The sequence below is a fragment of the Carettochelys insculpta genome, chromosome 32 (genome assembly GCF_033958435.1).
Source record: "Carettochelys insculpta isolate YL-2023 chromosome 32, ASM3395843v1, whole genome shotgun sequence".
In the NCBI taxonomy this organism is placed as follows: Eukaryota; Metazoa; Chordata; order Testudines; family Carettochelyidae; genus Carettochelys; species Carettochelys insculpta.
This window is the reverse complement of record NC_134168.1, coordinates 3,211,179-3,232,493: the sequence shown is the minus strand read 5'-3', so window position 1 is coordinate 3,232,493 and position 21,315 is coordinate 3,211,179. Positions and strand designations below refer to the sequence as shown.

Below are 21,315 nucleotides of genomic sequence, written 5' to 3'. Positions count from 1 at the left end.
AGGTCAATGGAGGTTTCCCATTGAGCAACAGAAGCCACCGTGGTATTGGGCTGTAAGAGGGTGTGATTCCTGGGCCTTGGGGGTGCCCTGCTGCAGCTGGGCTTGGGGGATGGGAGTGCAGGTGATTTGACTCCGGGGGCTCCACGCAACCCCCGCCAATAGCCCCCATCCAGGACCTATTTGTTATGGCCATTTCCTTAGGTCTCTACTGCTGGGGGAGGCTTTTTGGCTGTTGTCCTAGTTGCTGGCACACTCGTTGACCGGTGTTGTGAAATAAATTGCCAATATAAGGGAAATGTGCGCGATTCCAATGTGCTACTTTGGGAAAGTAAAGTGGGAGAATCTTGCAGAGTTGTAAGTACTGAGCACAGACTGTTTAATGTTTTCTCACAGAATTTCCCTGAGTGCAGGCGCTGTATTTGCATGCATTGTTCTACAGGCCGAAGGGGCCAGGGCCTGGCTCACCACATCTGCCCCAGGTTCCATTTGCTTTTCTAATATATTATTTTTTCTGCCAAGGCACAAAGTTCAAACCCACATCCTTGGAGTCAGGGATAATTCTGAGCCCTGCATTTGTATTTCTGCTGTGTGGCAGGGCGGGAGGCTCAGTTGCAATGGGGGTGCCCCCACGCCGCCAGACACAGCTCCTGCCCCAATGAGTTTACGAGAGAAATAGTGGGGAGAAAAGACTTGTTGCTGCCCCAGTGTCACAGGTGGGGAACTGAGCCCCAAAACGATTACATTAGCCCTCTGCCTTCCAGCCTCCCCCTCATAAATCCTAGCAGGAATGCGTTCATACCCTGCCCCACCCACACCTGAGGTAAATTTATTGACTGCATGTGTTACCTGAACCCTCTCTTAACCCAACTGCCCTACTTCAACCTGGGCCCTATTCCTCTGACTTTTTCCATGACCCAAACTCTAAACTACAGTTACACCAGTGTCATCCTGCTTTGCCATGGGACACCTCCACTGACGTCCACCGTAACTCCAACCCAAAAATAGCCTCCCCAAGTTCTTTCCCCATCACAATAACAGCTCCCAAATGGGGCCTCTAGAACCTGAACAGTGGCCCAGCCTACAGACGCCCTGTCCTCATGCAAGTCACACACCTTCTGGGTGTGCTCGTCCCATCGAGTGGTCCTGAGACCTCTTCCAGAGACAAAACTAAGTCTGCTCTGCAGCCTCAGTTAACAGCCAGCTGGATTTTAGCTCATGTGGTCGAGGCTCATGTTCTAAGTTCTGCCTCTCGGCCTGCCGGCACCATCTTTCGCCAGTGTCCTGTCCCCTACTCGATCCTCTCTGCTCCCTCCCTCCCTCCATCACCCATGGCTAAGGCCACTTCTGTAATAAGTGAGGGGCTCATGCCCGCCTAGTCCCGCCTGCTTCAGTGCCCTGGTCTGGATCTCCTGGTAATAGGGCACGTGCTAGCGCTAGGTGTTTGAAGACAGCTGAATGTCAGCATGTGGAGCCAGGGCCAGAGAACCAAGTCTGAGCTGACAGAACAGGGGAGATTCTCCTGGGGAGCAATGATGCTGCAAGAGATGTGGAGGTCGTGCTCCAGAATCCGCCCAGCGTGAGCTCCCAGGGCGACACTGGGTCCAGAGGAGCTCGTGCCAGCGTGGGATGCAGAAGGGAGTAATCTTGACCATGACTAGAGAGGTGATTTCACCCGACGGTTTGGCAGTGGTGCGAGTGCTGCTGTACGATGTGTCCCATTAGAAGCAAAGGGCTGGACAAGACCGACGGAAATCACTGAGTCCTGCCTAAAGCAGGATCAACCCCAGCTAAATCATCCCAGCCAGGACTTTGTCACGCCGGGACTTAATAACCTCTAGGGATGGAGATTCCACCACCTCTCTAGGTCATAGAATCATAGAATGCTAGGACTGGAAGGGAGCTTGAGAGGCCATTGAGTCCAGCCCCCTGCCCTCATGGCAGGACCAAGTACTGTCTAGACCATCCCTGATAGATACTTATCTAACTTGTTTTTAAATATGTCCAGAGATGGAGATTCCACAACCTCCCTTGGCAATTTATTCCACTGTTTGACCACCCTGACAGTTAGGAACTTTTTCCTAACATCCAACCTAAACTCCCTTACTGCAGTTTAAGTCCATTGCTTCTTGTTCTATCCTCAGAGGCCAAGAAGAACAAGTTTTCTCCCTCCTCCTTATGACACCCTTCTAGATACCTGAAAACCGCTATCATGTCCTCCCTCAATCTTCTCTTTTCCAAACTAAACAAGCCCAATTCTTTCAGCCTTTCTTCACCGGTCACATTTGCTAGACCTTTGATCATTGCTCCTCTTTTCTGGACCCTTTCCAATTTCTCCACAGCCTCCTTGAACTGCAGTGCCCAGAACTGGACACAATACTCCAGCTGAGGCCTAACCAGCGCAGAGTAGAGCGGGAGAATGACTTCTTGTGTCTTGCACACAACGCACCTGTTAATGCATCTTAGAATCATGTTTGCTTTTTTTGCAACTGCATCACACTGTTGACTCATATTTAGCTTGTGGTCCACTATAACCCCCTAGATCCCTTTCTGCGGTAGTCATTCCTAGACAGTCTCTCCCCATTCTGTATGTGTGAAACTGATTGTTCCTTTTGTTCCTTCCTAAGTGGAGTACTTTGCATTTGTCTTTACAAAATTTCATCCTGTTTACCTCAGACCATTTCTCCAATTTATCCAGATCATTTTGACCCTATCCTCCAAAGCAGTTGCAACCCCTCCCAGCTTGTTGTCACCTGCAAACATAATAAGTGTACTTTCTATGCCAGTATCTAAACTGTTGATGAAGATATTGAACAGAACTTGTCCTAACATAGACTGCTGCGGAACCCCACTTGTTATACTTTTCCAGCAGGATTGAGAACCTTTGAGAACTACTCTCTGAGTACGGTTATCCAGCCAGTTTTGCACCCACCTTACAGGAGCCCCATCTAAGTTGTATTTGCCTAGTTTATTGATAATGTGTTCCAGTTCTTCACCACGCTCCTGGGGAAATAGCTTTTTCTAATATGCAATGTAGATGTCCCGCACTGTGCCTTGAGACCATTGCTCCTTCTTCTGCCATCCATCACTACTCAGAACAGCCTCTCTCCATCCTCTTTAGAGCCCCCCCCTTCAGGAAGTTGAAGGGTTTTATCAAATCACCCCTCACTCTTCTCTTCTGCAAACTAAATAAGCCCAAATCCCTCAGCCTCTCCTCACAGGTGATGTGCTCCAGCCCATTGATGATTTCGGTTGCCCCCAGCTGGACAATTCTTGTGATCACAATTCCACACATGGGTCTGCATCTGAAGAAGTGCGTCTTTCCCCATGAAAGCTCATGCTCAAAACTTTCTATTAGTCTATAAGGTGCCACAGGACCCTTTGTTGCTGTTACAGATCCAGACTAACACGGCTACCCCTCCGATACTTGACACCATGCAAGGCACAAGAATATCAGAGAGGATCCAGAAAAAAGCTATGGGAAGAACTGAAGGAGTAGAAAACCTTAGCTAGGCTCATAGGGCTGCACCTTTCAAAGCCTCCTTCAAGGACTGGAGTTCCATCTCCTATTTCTTGGAGTGCAGGCTGGGGGCGCCTGTCCCTGAGACAAGTGTGAATACGTGAGTCTTAGAGCAAGTCACAGACAGCTGGGGATTATTAGGATCAGGCTACGATTGATAGCACTCCAGATAGATGGGATGGTAGGACAGAGAGAGGGTCACAGCAGCTCCAGAGAAGCCATACAGATGTATTTGAAGACATATTTACCTGCAGACCTCTGTGCTAAGCCTGCAGCTGCCGTACATCACTCTGCCAGTGTCTGACCCCTCTGAGTTTTCTCAGAGCATCTTTCACGTCCTTGTTCCGCAGAGTGTAGATGACGGGGTTCAGCAAGGGCGTCACCAGGTAGCCAAAGAGCTGAATTCCTGTCACCATCGCTGTGCTCAGCTCCGGCTGAGTGTAAGCCAGGGCACAAGGCCCAAAAAACAGTATCACCAACACCAGGTGGGAGGCGCAGGTGGAGGCCGCTTTGTGCCGCCCTTCGGCCGAGTTCATCTTCACCACGGAGTAGACAATGCGGACGTAGGACAAGAGAATGAGGGAGAAGCAGGTCATCGGCACCACGCCGGTGTTGATGAAGGTCACAGTCTCAAGGACATAGGTGTCTGCACAGGCCAGCTTGGCCACCGGGAAGATGTCACAGAAGAAATAGTCCACCACGTTGGAGCCGCAGTAGGGCAGCGTGAAGGTCAGGCTGGTGAGGATGGTGGCATGGAAGGAGCTGGTGATCCAGCTGCCAGCAGCTAGGAGGAAGCACACCCTCCGGTTCATAATGATGCAGTAACGCAGCGGGTGGCAGATGGCCACGTACCGGTCGTAAGCCATGACAGTGTAGAGCAGGCACTCGGAGCTGGCTAAGAAGTGGTAGAAGAAGACCTGGGACATGCATCCTCCCAGCGAGATAATTCTATTCTTGGCCCAGAGGTTGGCCAGCAATTTTGGGAGGCTAATGGAAGAGAATCCAAAGTCCAGCACGGCGAGGTTGCAGAGGAAGAAGTACATGGGGGTGTGCAGGCGGGAGTCGGCAACGACGGCTGAGAAGATGAGCAGGTTACCCATCAGGGTGCAGAGGTAGAAGATTAAGAAGGTGAAGAAGAGGATGGTTTGGAGGCCATCGGTGTTGGGGATCCCTAAGAGGATGAAATGGGTCACCACCGTGCGGTTGACCAGCCCCATTCAGGACTCATTCCTGGGACAGAGCAGAGAAATAACGCCAGTGAGCTACTGAAACACAAAGACCTGTCCCCCTGTATACCCAGTGTTTCTCTGGACTGGGGGAGTCTGTGGCTCTGGGTAAGGGTGGGGACGTGTTAAGGGGGTGGTCTCACCAGGGCCATCTTTGGGATCTGTGGGCCACTTCGCTGTACTATTAAACTGATGCTCATTTGCCCGATACCAGAATGGACAGGGGCAGCTTCTCAGAGATGTGATGTCATAACAACGTGAATGACCTATTTTTAGAACAAATATTAAACTAAGCACCTGTCGACTATGAAGGTAAATCCAGAAATGGACAGGATACACCTGGAGTTGGCAACTGCTTAATGGCTTTGTTACCCCTTGAATGGCTCTTTCGCAGGCCCCACATTCTGCTAATGACTCCAGCAGCTTTTTTCCATTGAAATTAACGAGCTCCTCTCGGAGAAAGCCAAGCCCAAGCAGAGGGATAGGAAGAGGCAGGTGGTTAGATATTAAAGCGGGAGTGTCTCAGATTTTCCGATGCTCTTGTGCAATTGCGTGCAGTGTGTGCAGGTTAGGAGAGCACTGGGTCTCATACCGCCTTCCCCGAGGAAAGGGTGAGCAGTATAAAATTCTATTTCCGGTCTGTCTGATTGAGGACAAAGCTGTAATTTTGCACAATGTTACCTGTCTCTGCTGCTCAGCTCAGATTTAAGGTAAATATTCTAACAGAGTATAATTAGTGCTTGTCAAAACTAACGCAATGTTCCGTGTAAGTGCTGCCATTGTCTCTACGCTAAGGAAAGGCCCTGTTGGTGAGTCAGGAGTGTAAGGGTGGGCTCAGAACAGGCGACGGGATGGTTGCACACCCCCATTAAAACGTGAGAAGGGAGCATACAGACAATGCTGGAGGGGGAAGGAGGCAGTCATTAATGAGGACCAGAGAGCAGTTATTGAACATAGATGAGAAGGAAACATGAGGAAACTTGAGAAAACCAGTGCTCACAAATACACGCAAAATTCCCTGAGCCCCATGCAAGAAAATTGCTGTAAGAAGGGGGCTGCTCTGCCCCAGACTCCAGGATCATCTACCACTTCCCCTGGGGTCTCAACCTGCTCCCAACCCATTTTCTTATGCCTTTAACTTCGCCAGCTGATTGAAATCGAGCGACAGACCCGTAACTAGACCATGAACTGGCCAGGCCATGTGTGTGTGTATGGGAGCAGACACTGACTGCTTTTCTACTGCATTCGGAGTAAACCTGGCCTGTCGCCCTTTCCCCTGGCAAGATCCCGTGTGCTTATCAGCATAACAGGTGCAGGAGGAAGGACAGGAGCCGGCAGCTTCCACAGCGCTGGCTCCACCCACCACCACCTCCGTGCCCCTGCCAGCCCTGCGATTCCACAGGGCCTGGTGAGGTGCTCAGCTTCCGGTGCCATGACTGTGACTGGCGTCCCTGGGCAATTACCCGCTTGCCCCCCTCCCCATTGGTGGGCCCGCCGGTGTTGTGATCTCTCTCTCCTTCACCCTGTCTGCAGAGAGACGACCCTGTGTTCAGGGCAGAGCTGTGTGCTCAGCAGGGCTTCGTTGTTATGGTTGCCCAGGCTACAGCAAGTGTGTAACGAAGAGGAGAAGGGCAGAGCAGGTGCAGCAATGACTGGGAAAGAACTGCCCTAGCTCTGCTAACGATAGGACTTGTGTCGGGGCGGGGCTGAGAGTGCAGGGGGATTCTTGGATAAGACGGAAAAAGAAAGAAGAGAAGGAGCCAGCGAATAACTCAGCAGAGGGTGCGGGAACTAGCAGTGTGAGTTCTGGGGCAGCCCCAAGCCCTGGCTTGGTGTGGTTTCCTTCTTACCCAGGATTCAGGGTTCAATGCCTCTGAGCACCCCCAGTATACAGACTGTTCCAGCTCCACCCACCCCCGACCCCAGCAAGTCGTCTGCTCGTGGTGCTCGGCAGCCGGGGCTCTGCAGCTATTGTGCCAGCTATCTTCGGAGAGATTTGACAGGTGGTGATAAAGAGTCTGTGCAGTTTCAGAGGGGCACCTGTGTTGGTTTGTAGCTGCAAAAACAGCGAGAAGTCCTCAGGCGCCTTATAGACTAACAGACGTGCAGCAGCATAAGCTTTCGTGGGCAAAGACCCACTTTGTCTGATGCATGTAGTGGAAATTCCAGAGGCAGGTCTAAATATACAGGCACATGAAACGGAGGGAGTCCCAGTCGAGAGGAAGGCCAGAGTTGGCAAGGTCAGTTCAATCAGGGAGGATGTGGCCAACTTCCAGCAGCCCTGATGCTGTGATTAGGTCCTGTGTTGGTGTTGCTGGTGTGAGTATGTGGGTAGAGGTGGCACCAAGACTTGCTACAGGGATTGGTGTCTGAGTTGAAGGATCCCTGCAACAAACCTCGGTGCTAACTCTGCCCAAATATCTACCCCGGTGACATCATCACAGACCCTAACCACATCAACGTCCCCATCAGGGGCTCGTTCCCCTGCACATCCATTGATGTAATAAATGCCCTCATCTGCCAGCAGTGCCCCTCTGCCATCGACAATGGCCAGACCAGACAGTCTCTGCATAAAGGAAGAAATGGGCCCAAATCAGATGTTAAGAAAAGTAACCTACAAAAAGCTGTGGGAGAGCGCCTCAGTCTCCCTGGACACTCAGTAGGGTATTTAAAAGTAGCCATCGTGCAATAAAAAACTTCAGAAACAGACTCCAAAGGGAAACTGCAGAGCTACAATTCCTTTGCAAATTTGACACCAACATTTCAGGACTGAAAAAAGACTGGCAATGGCTGGCCAGCTACAAAAGCAGTTTCTCCTCTCTTGATGCTCAAACCTCGACATCAGCTCCTGGAAGTGGGCTACCTCCTCCCTGACTGAACTGACCTCATCATCTCTGGCCTTCCTCTTGCTTGGGACTCCCTCCTTTTCATGCGCCTGTATATTTAGACCTATCTCTGGAATTGGCACTACATGCATCTGATGAAGTGGGTCTTTGCCCACGAAAGCTCATGCTCCAAAACAATCTCTTAGTCTATAAGGAGCCACAGGACTTCTCAAAGTGTCTGTGGGCATGTTTCCTGGCAGATTTCACCCTATGGGACAGGCAGGGATGCAGGGGAGACACTGGAGTTATGACAGAGAGAGGTGATGGTGAAAGATTTAGAGAGACAATACAGAGACAGAGAGACTCTGCACAGAGACAGATAGCCAGACGATGCCCTTGATTTTTCTCTATCGAAAATCCTCAACTGCCCTCTTCCTGGGAGCGAGGCCATGACAGGGTCAGGGACAGACAGAGACTGAGGGACAGAGAGAGAAGAACATTACCAAACCAGGCACCTTACACTGGCTGCGTTGGTGGAGGCAGGTGCATCTGTCCGGGGTTCTTCCCTTCTGTCCCTGGCCGTGACTCCTGTGTCGCACCTTCCGGCCTCCTTACCCAGAGCGGCCCATCGCCCAGCAGAGGGGCACAGCCTGGGCGCTTGGCATCACTCCAGGAGCCCTAAGCGGCTCCGAAGCCGGCCTGGGCCTCCCACCGCTGATTGCCCCACGCTGCTGCCCAGCCCCATGTCGTCTTTCCAGCGTCCTCCCGGCTCTCCCTGGTCTTTAAATCCCCTTCGGGACCCCTGGGACCAGGGCCCTGAATCCCCACCAGGCTCCCGGTCTGAGACCTTGGCAGCGTCACTAATTAACAGAGATTTCGCAATATCTTAGAGATGATGCCAGGTCTTCAGCTAGCGTAAATAAGTGCAGCACCCATGGAGCTGAAAGGGCCAGGTGCCCAGTACCACCAGGGTCGGATTCTGCTCTCCCTCCTACTGACTTCAATCCTGGTAATATACTGGGGCCTCTTGCCCCTCTCAGCCACACACTCTCTGGGGTAAACCAGGAATCACTCCATTAGCTTCAAAGGCGTCCCGTGGATTTCCACCAGCTGAGCATTTCAACCCTGCTCTCCCTGTAAGGCAGGATGGGACTTGCTCATCTGGGCTCTCCTGTCCCAGGACACAAACGAGAGATTTTCCCCCCATGGTGTGAGAGAGGAGAGAAGTCGGCCAAGGTCCCTGCTGCAGGGCTCTGAAGCCACCAGAGATTTCTCCTGGGTGTGTGTGTCCTGCTGCCCCCTGCGCCCTCCTCTGTGTGGCCTGGTGGGCATCTTACTTAGGAGCGGGCAGGAAGGCACAGCAGGCAGGCGTGGTAATTAATCTCTGTAGATGGCTTATCCCCAGCCCAGAGAGACCTTCCAGCAGGGCTGAGTGGCCACAGGGATTAATTAAACTTTGATAATTCAGATAAGCCCCCAGAGTGAGTCTTCTCACTGCGTTGGGTGCCAGGCTCAGACATTGCCCTGGGTTTGCATCAGCTGAACTCCGTGTGCCGTTGCCACTCACACCAGAGACAGAACTGCATTTGGCTCTTTTAATGTGCATTATCTGGTATGGATATTGCGGTAGGACCTACAGTCTGGACCTGAGGTGAGGGCCCCTTTGTGCTGCACGCAAGCACCGAAATGTAGCTTGGGACGGCCTCCACCTGCATGTTATACACATTTAACGGTGGAGCCTGACAAAGAAGTCATTTATCCATGGAGAACACGTGGGGAAACCGAGGCACAAAGCTTTTTAGTGAAATACTGATGGTCAAATAGGGAGTCCTGAATCCAGATCACCTGTGTCCCCGGCTGTTGTCTTAGCCACCAGATAATGGGAGCAAATAATTCCCATGGGCTCTTTAAAAGTAGGTTTGTGGATTTGGTACAGTTCTCAGTTTCCTAATCCTATACACCCCCAGCTCGCCCTGCTTCTCCCACTAGGGTCTCCCAGCGGGGCCCGTGGCTGGAAGGTCAATGGAGGTTTCCCATTGAGCAACAGAAGCCACCGTGGTATTGGGCTGTAAGAGGGTGTGATTCCTGGGCCTTGGGGGTGCCCTGCTGCAGCTGGGCTCGGGGGATGGGAGTGCAGGGGATTTGACTCCGGGGGCTCCACACAACCCCTGCCCATAGCCCCTATCCGGGACCCATTTGTTATGGCCATTTCCTTAGGTCTCTACTGCTGGGGGAGGCTTTGTCCTAGTTGCTGGCACACTTGTTGACCGGTGTTGTGAAATAAATTGCCAAAAAAAGGGAAATGGGAGTGATTCCAATGTGCCGTTTTGGGAAAATAACACGGTAGAATCTTGCAGGGTTGTAAGTACCGAGCACAGACTGTTTAATGTTTTCTCACAGAATTTCCCTGAGTGCAGGTGCTGTATTTGCATGTGGTGTTATGTGGGAACAGAGACCTGGCTCTTCACATCTGCCCCAGGCCTCATTTGCTTTTTTCTATTATAATTTTTTTGGCCAGGGCACAAGGTTGAGACACATGTCCTCGGAGTCGGGGATAATTCTGAGCCCTGCATTCGTATTTCTGCTGTGTGGCAGGGTGGGAGGCTCAGTTGCAATGGGGGTGTCCCCACGCCACCAGACACGGCTCCTGCCCCAATGAGTTTACGAGAGAAATAGCAGGGAGAAAGGAATGGTTGCTGTCCCAGTGTCACAGGTGGGGAACTGAGCCCCAAGGAGCTGATGCATCCCCTAAACTTCCAACTTCACCCTCACAAAGCTGGGCAGGCTTGTGTTCATCTCCTGCTTCACACACACCTCAGGGTAAATTTATTGACTGCATGCATGTGTTACCTGTACCCTCCCTTAACCCAACTGCCCTACTTCAGCCTGAGCCCTATTCCTCTAACCTTTCCCATGACCCAAACTCTAACCTAGAGTTACACCAGTGTCATCCTACTTTGCCATGGGACACCTCCTCTGACGTCCACCGTAAAACCAACCTGGGAATAGCCCACTCGACCTCTTCCCCCATCATGATGACAGCTCCCTAAAAGTGCATCATGGGGCCCCTAGTACCTGAACAGTGGCCCAGCCTACACACGCCCTGTCCTCATGCAAGTCACACACCTTCTGGGGGTGCTCATCTCATCGAGTGGTCCTGAGACCTCTTCCAGAGACAAAACTAAGTCTGCTCTGCAGCCTCAGTTAACAGCCAGCTGGATTTTGCATCATGTTCTAAGTTCTGCCTCTCGGCCTGCCGGCACCATCTTTCGCCTGTGTCCTGTCCCCTACCCCGATCCTCTCTGCTCCCTCCCTCACCCACGGCTAAGGCCACTTCTGTAATAAGTGAGGGGCTCATGCCCGCCTAGTCCCGCCTGCTTCAGCGCCCTGGTCTGGATCACCTGGTAATAGGGCACGAGCTAGCGCTAGGTGTTTGGAGACAGCTGAATGTCAGCATGTGGAGCCAGGGCCAGAGAACCAGGTCTGAGCTGACAGAACAGGGGAGGTTCTCCTGGGGAGAAATGATGCTGCAAGAGATGTGGAGGTCGTGCTCCAGAATCCGCCCAGCGCGAGCTCCCAGGGCGACACTGAGTCCAGAGGAGCTCGTGCCAGCATGGGGCGCAGAAGGGAGGAATCTTGACCATGACTAGAGAGGTGATTTCACCCGGCGGTTTGGCAGTGGTGCGAGTGCTGCTGTACGATGTGCCCCATTAGAAGCAAAGAGCTGGACAAGACCTACGGAAATCACTGAGTCCTGCCTAAAGCAGGATCAACCCCAGCTAAATCATCCCAGCCAGGACTTTGTCACGCCAGGACTTAATAACCTCTAGGGATGGAGATTCCACCACCTCGCTAGGCAACGCATTCCAGTGCTTCACCACCTGCCTGGGGAAGTAGTTTTTCCTGGTACCCAACCTAGATCTCCCGCACTGAATCTTCAGACCAGTACTCCTGATTCTGCCATCCCACGCTTCTGAGAACATCCTCTCCCCATTCTTCTTAGAGCCCCCCTTCAGCGAACTGAAGGTTGTTATCAAATCACCCCTCACTCTTCTCATCTGCATACTAAATAAACCCATATCCCTCAGCCTGTCTCCGTAGGTCACGTGCTCCAGCCCCCAATCATTCTGGTTGTCCTCTGCAGGACAATTCTGGTGATCAGAATTCCACACAGGTGCAGATAAATCGGAGAGGAGCCAGAGAACAGCCATGAGAAGAATGGAAGTAGAAAACCTTAGTTAGAGTTATCTGTGTAATACGGCTGCAATTTTCAAAGTCGCCTCAAGGGTTGCAGCTCCAGTTCGTATTTACTGGGATGCAGGCTGGGGGCGCCTGTTCCACAGACAGTGTTGAATATGTTAGTCTTACAGCAAGTAACAGACAGCTGGGGATTATTAGGATCAGGCTACGGTTCATAGCGCTGCAGATAGATGGGATGGGAGGACAGAGAGAGGGTCACAACAGCCACAGAGAAGTCATACAGATGTATTTGAAGACATATTTACTTGCAGACCCCCCGTGCTAAGCCTGCAGCTGCCGTACATCACTCTGCCAGCGTCTGACCCCCTCTGAGTTTTCTCAGAGCTGCTTTCACCTCCTTGTTCCGCAGCGTGTAGATGACGGGGTTCAGCAAGGGTGTCACCACGTAGCCAAAGAGCTGCACAGCCGTCACCATCACTGTGCTCAGCTCCGGCTGAGTGTAGACCAGGCCACATGGCCCAAAGAACAGCATCACCACCACCAGGTGGGAGGAGCAGGTGGAGGCCGCTTTGCGCCGCCCTTCGGCCGAGTTCATCTTCACCACGGAGTAGACGATGCGGATGTAGGACAAGAGAATGAGGAGGAAGCAGGTCATGGGCACCAACCCAGTGTTGGTGAAGGTCACAGTCTCAATGATGTACGTGTCTGCACAGGCCAGCTTGGCTACCGGGAAGATGTCACAGAAGAAATAGTCCACCACGTTGGAGCCACAGTAGGGCAGCGTGAAGGTCAGGCTGGTGAGGATGGTGGCATGGAAGGAGCTGGTGATCCAGGTGCCGGCGGCCAGGAGGGCGCACACCCTCCGGTTCATGATGAGCAGGTAGCGCAGCGGGTGGCAGATGGCCACGTACCGGTCGTAAGCCATGACAGTGCAGAGCAGGCACTCGGTGCTGCCTAGGAAGTGGTAAAAGAAGACCTGGGACATGCACCCGCCCAGCCCGATGGTTCTGTTCTTGGCCCAGAGGATGGCCAGCAATTTCGGGAGGCTGACGGAAGAGAATCCGAGGTCTACAATGGCGAGGTTGCAGAGGAAGAAGTACATGGGGGTGTGCAGGCGGGAGTCGGCAACGATGGCTGAGAAGATGAGCAGGTTGCCCATCAGGGTGCAGAGGTAGAAGATTAAGAAGGTGAAGAAGAGGATGGTTTGGAGGCCATCAGTGTTGGGGATCCCCAGCAGGATGAAATGAGTCACCATCGTGTGGTTGACCAGCCCCATTCGGGACTCATCCCTGGGACAGGGGAGAGAAATATTGTCAGTGAGTTACTGAAACACACAGACCTGTCACCCTATAGCTCCAATGCTTCAGGGCACAGCTATGTGTTTGATACCACTTGCTTGTTAGGATTGCCCAGGCTACCTCATGTCAGAGTGTGTGTGCGCGTGTGTGTGCGCGCGTGTTATCAAAGAGAACAAGGATGAAACAGACACACCAAAGACTGTGCAGAAGAATCACCCCAGCTGTGGTGGTGTGAGAGCATGGAGGGATGCTCGTCAGGGGAGAGATGGAGAGAAGGAGCCTGAGAATACACCAGGAAGTGGTGCAGGAAGTAGCAGTGTAGTTTCGGGGGCCAACCCCAAGCCCTGGCTTGATGTGGTTTCCGTCACATCCAAGATTCAGGGTTCAATGCCCCTGAGCACCCCCAGACCACAGATCGTTCCAGTCCCAACCACCCCCAGCCACAGCAAGTCGTCTGTTCGGGGTGGTCAGCCACCGGGGGCTCTGTAGCTATCGTGCCAGCTAGGGGCTTTCAGTGAGGTTTGACGGACAGTGACAAAGTATCTGTGGGCATGTTCCCAGAGAGATTCCCCCTTCTGGAGAGGCAGGGCTGCCAGGGAGACGCTGGCAGGTGGAGTTCGGACATGGAGAGAGGACGATAAAGGAGACGGAGACACAACACAGAGACAGACAGACAGACAGTGCACACAGAGATGATTAGAAGATGGCATTGATTTTTCACTGCAGGAAATCCCCACCTGACCTCTCCCTGGGACCGAGGCTGTGGCAGGTTCAGGGACAGGCAGAGACTGAAGGACAGAGCGAGAAGATCTTTACCAAAGCAGGCGCCTTACACTGGCTGCATTGGCAGAGGTGGGTGCAGCTGTCTGGGGTTCTTCCCTTCTGTCCCCGGCCGTGACTCCTGCGTCACACCATCCAGCTTCCTTACCCAGAGCGGCCCATTGCCCAGAAGAGGGGCACAGCCTGGGCGCTTGGCATCACTCCAGGACCCCTAAGCGGCTCCAAAGCCGGCCAGGGCCACCCACCGCTGATTGCCCCACGCTGCTGCCCAGCCCCACGACGTCTTCCCAGCTTCCTGCATCCTCTCCGTTCTCCCTGGTGTTTAAATCCCCTTTAGGCCCCTCAGGACCAGGGCTCTGAATCCCCACCAGGTTCCCAGCCTGAGATCTCGTCAGCGTTGCCAATTAACAGAGAATTTGCATCACCTTGGAAATCACTCCTAGACCCCCGGGGGAGTTCTCCTCTGGTGTAAATATATGCAGCACCATGGAGCTGAAAGGACCCGATCCCCAGCTCCCACAAGGTCTGGATTCTGGTCTCCCTCCCCCGACCCGACTCACTGCCCTGGGTGCTAGGCTCGGACATCACTCGTGTTTGTATCAGGTGTTCTGTGTGTCGTTGCACAAACACCAGAGCCAGAACTGATTTTTATGTTCTGAGTATTATGGTAGGACCTACAGTCTGGACCTGAGCTGGGGGGTCACGCTGTGCTACACCCAGCACCCAAATGTACTAAGAGAGCGCCTCCACCTGCTTCTTGTGCACATTTAACAGTGGAGCCTGACAAAAGAGTCAACTATCCACGTAGAATTGTTGGGGAAACTGAGACGGGAAGCCATTTAGTGAATTACCGAAGGTCAGATAGGGAAGACCTCTGCACAGCCTGTATTGCAATCCAGATATCCTGTGTCCCAGGCCTTCGTCTTAGCCACCAGATAACGGGAGCAAATAATTCCCATGTACTCTTTAAAAGTGGGTTTGTGGATATGGTGCAGTTCTCGTTTGCCAAATCCTGTACCCCCCCTCCGCAGCTCTTCCTGCTTCTCCCTCTAGGGCCTCCCAGCGGAGCCCTTGGCTGGAAGGGCAATGGAGGGGTCCCGTTGGTCAAGGAAAGGCGCCACGGTATTGGAAATCGAAGTGCACAATGTGTGAGCTCCGACCTTCCCTTCCCAGCTCTCGTTTCTCAGGCAGCGGATTCTGGGCTTGTGGCTCTTTGGAAATTGCTGGCTCGTTGGACCAATGCGAGGAAATCGCAGAGAAACCTGAGGTGGTGCATGGGGGGTGGGGGGCTGCAGCGCAGGGGTAGGGTGTGCTCTTCCTTCTCAGGCAGGGCTGTCCCTCATGCCGGCCTGGTAGACCTGGGAGAGTTCTGCACCACTACACAAGGCAGAAAGTTGCAGAATTCCCAGTTCTCCCCGTAGTAATGAGGAGCAGAGCTTCTGGCTGCAGTTGGGGGGCACTGGACTCTGCCGAGCCCAGCTGGCAGTGAGCTGAGCACCCAGGATGGCTGGGCTGGAGGGAGCTCACTGTACATGGTCCTTGCTCTGCCTGGGATGGGAGAGGGACCAGGAACCCTCTCTTTAGCTATGAATGAGGAAGGGCCAGGCTTCACTGCACCGCATCCCCTGACAAGAGCGTAGGCAAGCTGCACAGAATAAAGGCTCTGTGTCTGCTGGTGGCTGTGTCTGGGCTGTAGGGGGTGTGATTCCTGGGCGTTGGGGTGTCCTGCTGCAGCTGGGCTCTGGGGGGTTGGGAGGGCAAGTGACTTATCTCTGGGGGCTCCACACAACCCACTCCCATAACCCCCATCTTGGACTCGGTTGTTGTGGGAGTTTCTTTAGGTCTCTCCTGCTGGAGGAGCCTTTTTTGGCTGTTCTGATTTCTGGCACACTTGTTGACAGGTGTTTTCAAATGAATTGGCAGCATGAGGGAAATGGGTGTGATTCCAGTGTGCTATTATGTGAAATTAACTACGTAGGAGTCTGCAAAGTTATGAAATACGGTGCACAGACCATTTAATGTTTTGGCACAGAATTTCCCTGAGTGCAGGTGCTATATTTGCATGCTGACAAGTATCGGGGGGTATCTGTGTTAGTCTATAGCTACAAAAACAACAGAAAGCCCTGGGCACCAATAAATTTGTTAGCCTATAAGGTGCCACAGGACTTCTTGTTGTATTTGCATGCATTGATGTTTGGTGGGGAGGAGGGCCAGGGCCCTGGCTCACAACATCTGCCCCGCTTCCATTTGCTTTTTTATTATTGTTTTATTTTTATTGCCACGGCAAAATGTTCAAACCATGTCCTAAGAGTCGGGGATATCTATGAGCTATTAATTCGTATTTCTGTTGTATGGCAGGGCGGGAGGTCCCTTTGCAATGGGGGCTGCCCCCTCGCGGTCAGAGACAGCTCCATGGCTGCCTGCTCCCTCCTGCTTCACTTCCCCTGATTTGGATCTCCTGGTAATGGGGCACAAGGTAACAGTAGGTGTTTGAACCAGGATGTGCAAGTGTGGGGCAGACAGAGCACAATCGGGTGCTGGGCCTCAGGCTCATCCATCTCTTTAGCAATGTTGAACTGTGTTACTGGGTTTTTTTGCCTGCGTATTCACATTGTTAAACAGATTCACAAAGTTTTACATTCTACAGACTGATTGTCTTACATGAGCCGAAAAAAAAAACTTCATACCAACCTAACGGAAATTTCCATTGGTTTGGATTCCATTAGACAGGCTGTGGGTGCTGCTAATTCCGGTACGAAAAGTGGGGCCTGACGTAAAGAATTTGCTCACCCCCATGTTTGAATGGACAGCTAGGGACAGAGAACCGAGGCTGAGCTGACAGGACAGGAGACATTCCCATGGGGAGAGATCTGGAGGATCAGCCCGACTTGAGCTCACAGTGCAATGCTGAGGCCAAAAGTGCTCCTGCCCCCATGGGACACCCAAGGGAGGAATCTTGACCAGGAATAGAGAGGTGATTTCAGCACACTGTTTGGCACTGGTGTGAGCTCTTCTGCTACACAGTGTTCTGCGGGAATGCTAGAATCCTAGAACCCCAGGGCTGGAAGAGACCTCAGGAGCTCATCATGTCCAGCACCCTGCCCAAAGCAGGACCACCCCTAACTAAATCATCCAGCCAGGATTTTGTGGAGCTGGGACTTAAAAACCTCTAGGGATGGAGATTCCACCACCTCTCTCGGTAACATTCCAGTGCTTCACCGCCCTCCTGGTGAAACAGGTTCTCCTCATATCCAAACTAGACTGCCCACACTGTGTCTTGAGACCCTTGCTCCTTGTTCTCCCATCCCTCACTGTTAAGAACAGCTTCTCTCCATCTTCTTTAGAATCCCACACACACACACCCCCCCGGGAAGTTGAAGACGGTTTCCAAATCAACCTATGCTCTTCTGTTCTTCAAACTAAATGTGAGTCTTTAACACCTGGTGTCCAGACTTTGTTCCAATACTAAATAAGCCCAAATCCCTCAGCCTCTCCTCATAGGTCATGTGCTCCAGTGCATTGATGATTTCAATTCTGGTGATCACAATCCCACACAGGTGCAGAGAAATCAGAGAAGAGTCAAACAGCCATGAGAAGAACGGAAAGAGTAGAAAACCTAAGCTGGACTTATCTATGTAATACGGCTGCAATTTTCAAAGTCATCTACAAGGACTGGATCTCCAGCGCTTATTTATTGGTGCAGGCTGAGGGCGCCTGTCCCACAGAGAAGGCTTGAAAATGTGTCTTACAGCAAATCACAGGCAGTTGGGGATTATTAGGGGCGTGATTCATAGAGCTCCAGATAGATGGGAGGTAAGAGCAGAGGGTCACAAAAGCCACGGAGAAGCCCTACAAAAGTATTTGAAAACGCATTTCCCTGCAGACCCCCATTCTGCACTTGCAGCTGCATCAACGTGCAGCCATCGGACGCCCTCGCAGTGTTCTCAGGGCATCTTTCACCTCCTTGTTCCGCAGCGTGTAGATGACCGGGTTCAGCATGGGCGTGACCACAGAGCCAAAGAGCTCCACAGCCGTCACCATCACCATGTTAAGCTCCGGCTGAGTGTAGATCAGGGCGCTGGGCCCGAAGAACAGCGTCACCACCGCCAGGTGGGAGGCGCAGGTGGAGGCCGCCTTGCGCCGCCCTTCAGCTGAATTCATCTTCACCACGGAGTAGACGATCCTGACGTAGGATGCGAGAATGAGGATGAAGCAGGTCACAGGCACCATGCCCGTGTTGGTGAAGGTCACGGTCTCAATGATGTACGTGTCTGCACAGGCCAGCTTGGCCACCGGGAAGATGTCACAGAAGAAATAGTCCACCACGTTGGAGCCACAGTAGGGCAGCGTGAAGGTCAGGCTGGTGAGGATGGTGGCATGGAAGGAGCTGGAGATCCAGGTGCTGGCTGCCAGGAGGGCGCACACCCTCCAGTTCATGATGATGAGGTAGCGCAGCGGGTGGCAGATGGCCACGTATCGGTCGTAAGCCATGACGGTGTAGAGCAGGCACTCAGTGCTGCCCAACAAGTGGAAGAAGAAGACCTGGGACATGCACCCGCCCAGCGAGATGATTCTGTTCTTGGCCCAGAGGTTGGCCAGCAACTTTGGGATACTGACAGAAGAGAATGCAAGGTCCACAACAGCGAGGTTGCAGAGGAAGAAGTACATGGGGGTGTGCAGGCAGGAGTCGGCAATGATGGCTGATAAGATGAGCAGGTTGCCCATCAGGGTGCAGAGGTAGAAGATTAAGAAGGTGAAGAAGAGGATGGTTTGGAGGCCATCGGTGTTGGGGATCCCTAAGAGGATGAAATGAGTCACCATCGTATGGTTGACCAGTCCCACGTGAGACTTATCCCTGGGGGAGGGAAGACAAATAATGCCAGTGAGTTACAGAAAAAAAGAACTATTATCCTACAGGTGCAGGGCTCACCTTTCCTTCCACTGCTGTCCTGATTCATTTTCATTAGGAGTAGTGTGTGTTTCTGTCCCTGTAATACCTGCGGGGGTCAGGGACTCCCTGTGTTGTCACTCAACATACAAAGAATACATCTGCCTTGATGATCCTACCATCTAAAGACAAACAGAGAAAGGGGATGTCAGGGCAATGCCCCACCCTTTCCACCACAAGTCTTTCCTGGCTTCTGTCTGTGGTTAATATCATAGAATCCTAGGGCAGGAAGGGACCTCAGGAGGTCATTTAGTCCAGCCCCCTGCTTCAAGCAGGATAAACCCTAAGTCATCCCAGCCAGGACGTTGTCAAGCCAGGACTTAAAAACCTCTAGGGATGGAGAATCCACCTACTCTCTAGGCAACACATTCCAGTGCTTCACCACCCTCCTGGGGAAGTAGTTTTTCCTGATATCCAACCTACTCCTCATCTTCTTTAACTTCAGACCATTGGTATTTGTTCTGCCATCTGACACCACTGAGAACAGTTTCTCACCTTCCTCTTTAGAGCTCCCCTTCAGGAAGTTGAAGGCTGCTATTAAATCACCCCTCAGTCTTCTCTTCTGTAAACTAAATGAGCCCAAATCCCTCAGCCTGTCCTCGCAGGTCTTGTGCTCCAGCCCCTCAAACATTTTTGTTGCCCTCCGCTGAACCTGCTCCAGCACATCCACCTCCTGTTTGAACTGGGGGGGCCCAAACTGGACACAGTACTCCAGATGTGGCCTCACCAGTACCGAATATGCCCATTTGTTGTTTAGTTTCTCTCCCTTTCTTACCTTCTCAGCAGCAGGACGGCCCTGCGTGCAGTTCAGCGCTCTGTTGTGGTAGGGTTTTGTAGTTACACTTGCGTAGGCTGCTTCATGCTGCTGTTAAGGACAGGGGGCAGTGGGGAGTGGGGCACATACCGGCTGTGGAATGTGGTGAAGAATTGCCCCAGCTTTGCTCAGAATGTGAATCACTTGGGAGATTATTCGGGTGGGCGAGAGAAGGAGCAACGGGGCAATGCCGCAGACACAAGTGTGGAACTGCAGGGACTCTGGGTGCAGTAGTGTGACCCACACACCTTGGGGTGCAGTTCTCTGTTCATGCCGTGGCACCTCGACCACTTCTACAGCAAAAAACCATCTCCTCTACAGACTTAGGTGGGAGCCCTCTGGCTTTTAGCTTAAACTGCAGCAGCTCCTGCACTAAGCTGCAGAGGTGCCAGGCTAGAGCTGGCCCATGGGCAGTTACAGCTGGGGGCCTGACTGAGGTTTGACCCTGGGCCCTCTTGCAGCTCCGTGCAGGCGTTTCTGCAGATTGAGCTAAAAGCCAGCTGCTGCTCAGCTCAGGTTGCAGAATTGACTCGTTCTGTCTCCGTGTAAGGGTTCTAAGCACCACTCCACGGGACAGGAAGCCACCCCAGGTGTGGGGGTTACTGTAGCGCCCCGTCTCGATGTGTTTTTCACCATACCCAGGGTGTGCAGTTTAGTTCAGAGACTCTGAGCCCCCGCCCCCCCCCCACCCACACACATTGTTCCAGCACCTCACCGCCTGCTTGGCAGAGCTCAGCAAGCTGGGCTCCGTACATAACCGGGGAGGCAGAGCTGAAGGGAGATACTGGCAGCAGGGAATGTAACACGGGGAGAGAGCAAGATGAATGATCAGATAGCACAGAGACAGGCAGGCACCGCAGAGAGGGCGGCCAGGCAGCTGTGTTCTTTTTTCTCTGCAGGAAATCCCCGGCTGACCTCTCCTTGGGAGCGAGGCCGTGACTGGGTCAGGGACAGGCAGAGACTGAGGGACAGAGCAAGAAGATCTTTACCAAAGCAGGCGCCTTACACTGGCTGCATTGGCAGAGGCGGGTGCAGCTGTCTGGAATTCTTCCCTTCTGTCCCCAACCGTGACTCCTGCGTCGCACCATCCAGTGTCCTTACTCAGAGCGGCCCATCGCCCAGAAGTGGGGCGCAGCCTGGGCTCTTGGCATCCCTCCTGGAGCCCTAATCCGCTCTGAAGCCGGCCAGGGCTGCCCTCTGCCTACTGCCCTACACTGCTGCCGAGTCCTCACCGCTTCCTGCATCCTCCCAGCTCTCCCTGGTCTTTAAATCCCCTTCGGGCCCCTCGTGACCAGGGCCCTGAATTCCCACCAGGCTCCCGGCCTGAGACCTCGTCAGCGTCACCAATTAATGGAGATTTTCCATTATTTTAGATACTGTGCATACAGCCCTGGGGCCAGGCCATCAGCCGGCGTAAATAAGTGCAGCACCATGGAGCTGAAAGGGCCAGCTGCCCAGCGCCACCAGGGTCCAGATTCTGCTCTCCCTCCCCCTAACCTGACTCCTCGGGTACGCCATTGGGTGCACTGGGGCTGTATCCCCTCTTGGCCTACGAGAGGCTGGCAACCGTGTGCTGAGTGCCGCTCAAACGCAGAGCAGGGCTGAATTGACCTTGGGTGGGTCCCCATGTTGTCCTCAGCCCCTTCCAAGCTCGGGCCTGGTGTGGACATGCTGTAGCACGCCTGGTGCTGAATCTCGGAGACATTT

General features: G+C 52.9%; 3 protein-coding genes across 3 annotated transcripts; all 3 read right to left on the bottom strand.

Moving 5' to 3' along the window:
* Positions 1-3,780: 3,780 nt before the first annotated feature.
* Positions 3,781-4,734, bottom strand: LOC142004538 (putative olfactory receptor 10D4). Its single transcript, XM_074982182.1, has one exon. It carries the CDS (start codon positions 4,732-4,734, stop codon positions 3,781-3,783), a length of 954 nt encoding a protein of 317 aa, XP_074838283.1.
* A 7,377-nt stretch (positions 4,735-12,111) lies between these two features.
* Positions 12,112-13,044, bottom strand: LOC142004537 (putative olfactory receptor 10D4). Its single transcript, XM_074982181.1, has one exon. The coding sequence runs from the start codon at positions 13,042-13,044 to the stop codon at positions 12,112-12,114; it is 933 nt and encodes a 310-aa protein (XP_074838282.1).
* Positions 13,045-17,755: 4,711 nt separating this feature from the next.
* LOC142004660 (olfactory receptor 10D3-like) lies at positions 17,756-18,682 on the bottom strand. Its single transcript, XM_074982295.1, has one exon. It carries the CDS (start codon positions 18,665-18,667, stop codon positions 17,756-17,758), a length of 912 nt encoding a protein of 303 aa, XP_074838396.1. The 5' UTR covers positions 18,668-18,682.
* Between the last annotated feature and the right edge of the window lie 2,633 nt (positions 18,683-21,315).

Excerpts from the sequence above, each read along its gene's own strand:
- LOC142004538 (XM_074982182.1), bottom strand. The coding sequence starts at position 4,734 with ATGGGGCTGGTCAACCGCACGGTGGTGACCCATTTCATCCTCTTAGGG.
- LOC142004537 (XM_074982181.1), bottom strand. The coding sequence starts at position 13,044 with ATGGGGCTGGTCAACCACACGATGGTGACTCATTTCATCCTGCTGGGG.
- LOC142004660 (XM_074982295.1), bottom strand. The coding sequence starts at position 18,667 with ATGGTGACTCATTTCATCCTCTTAGGGATCCCCAACACCGATGGCCTC.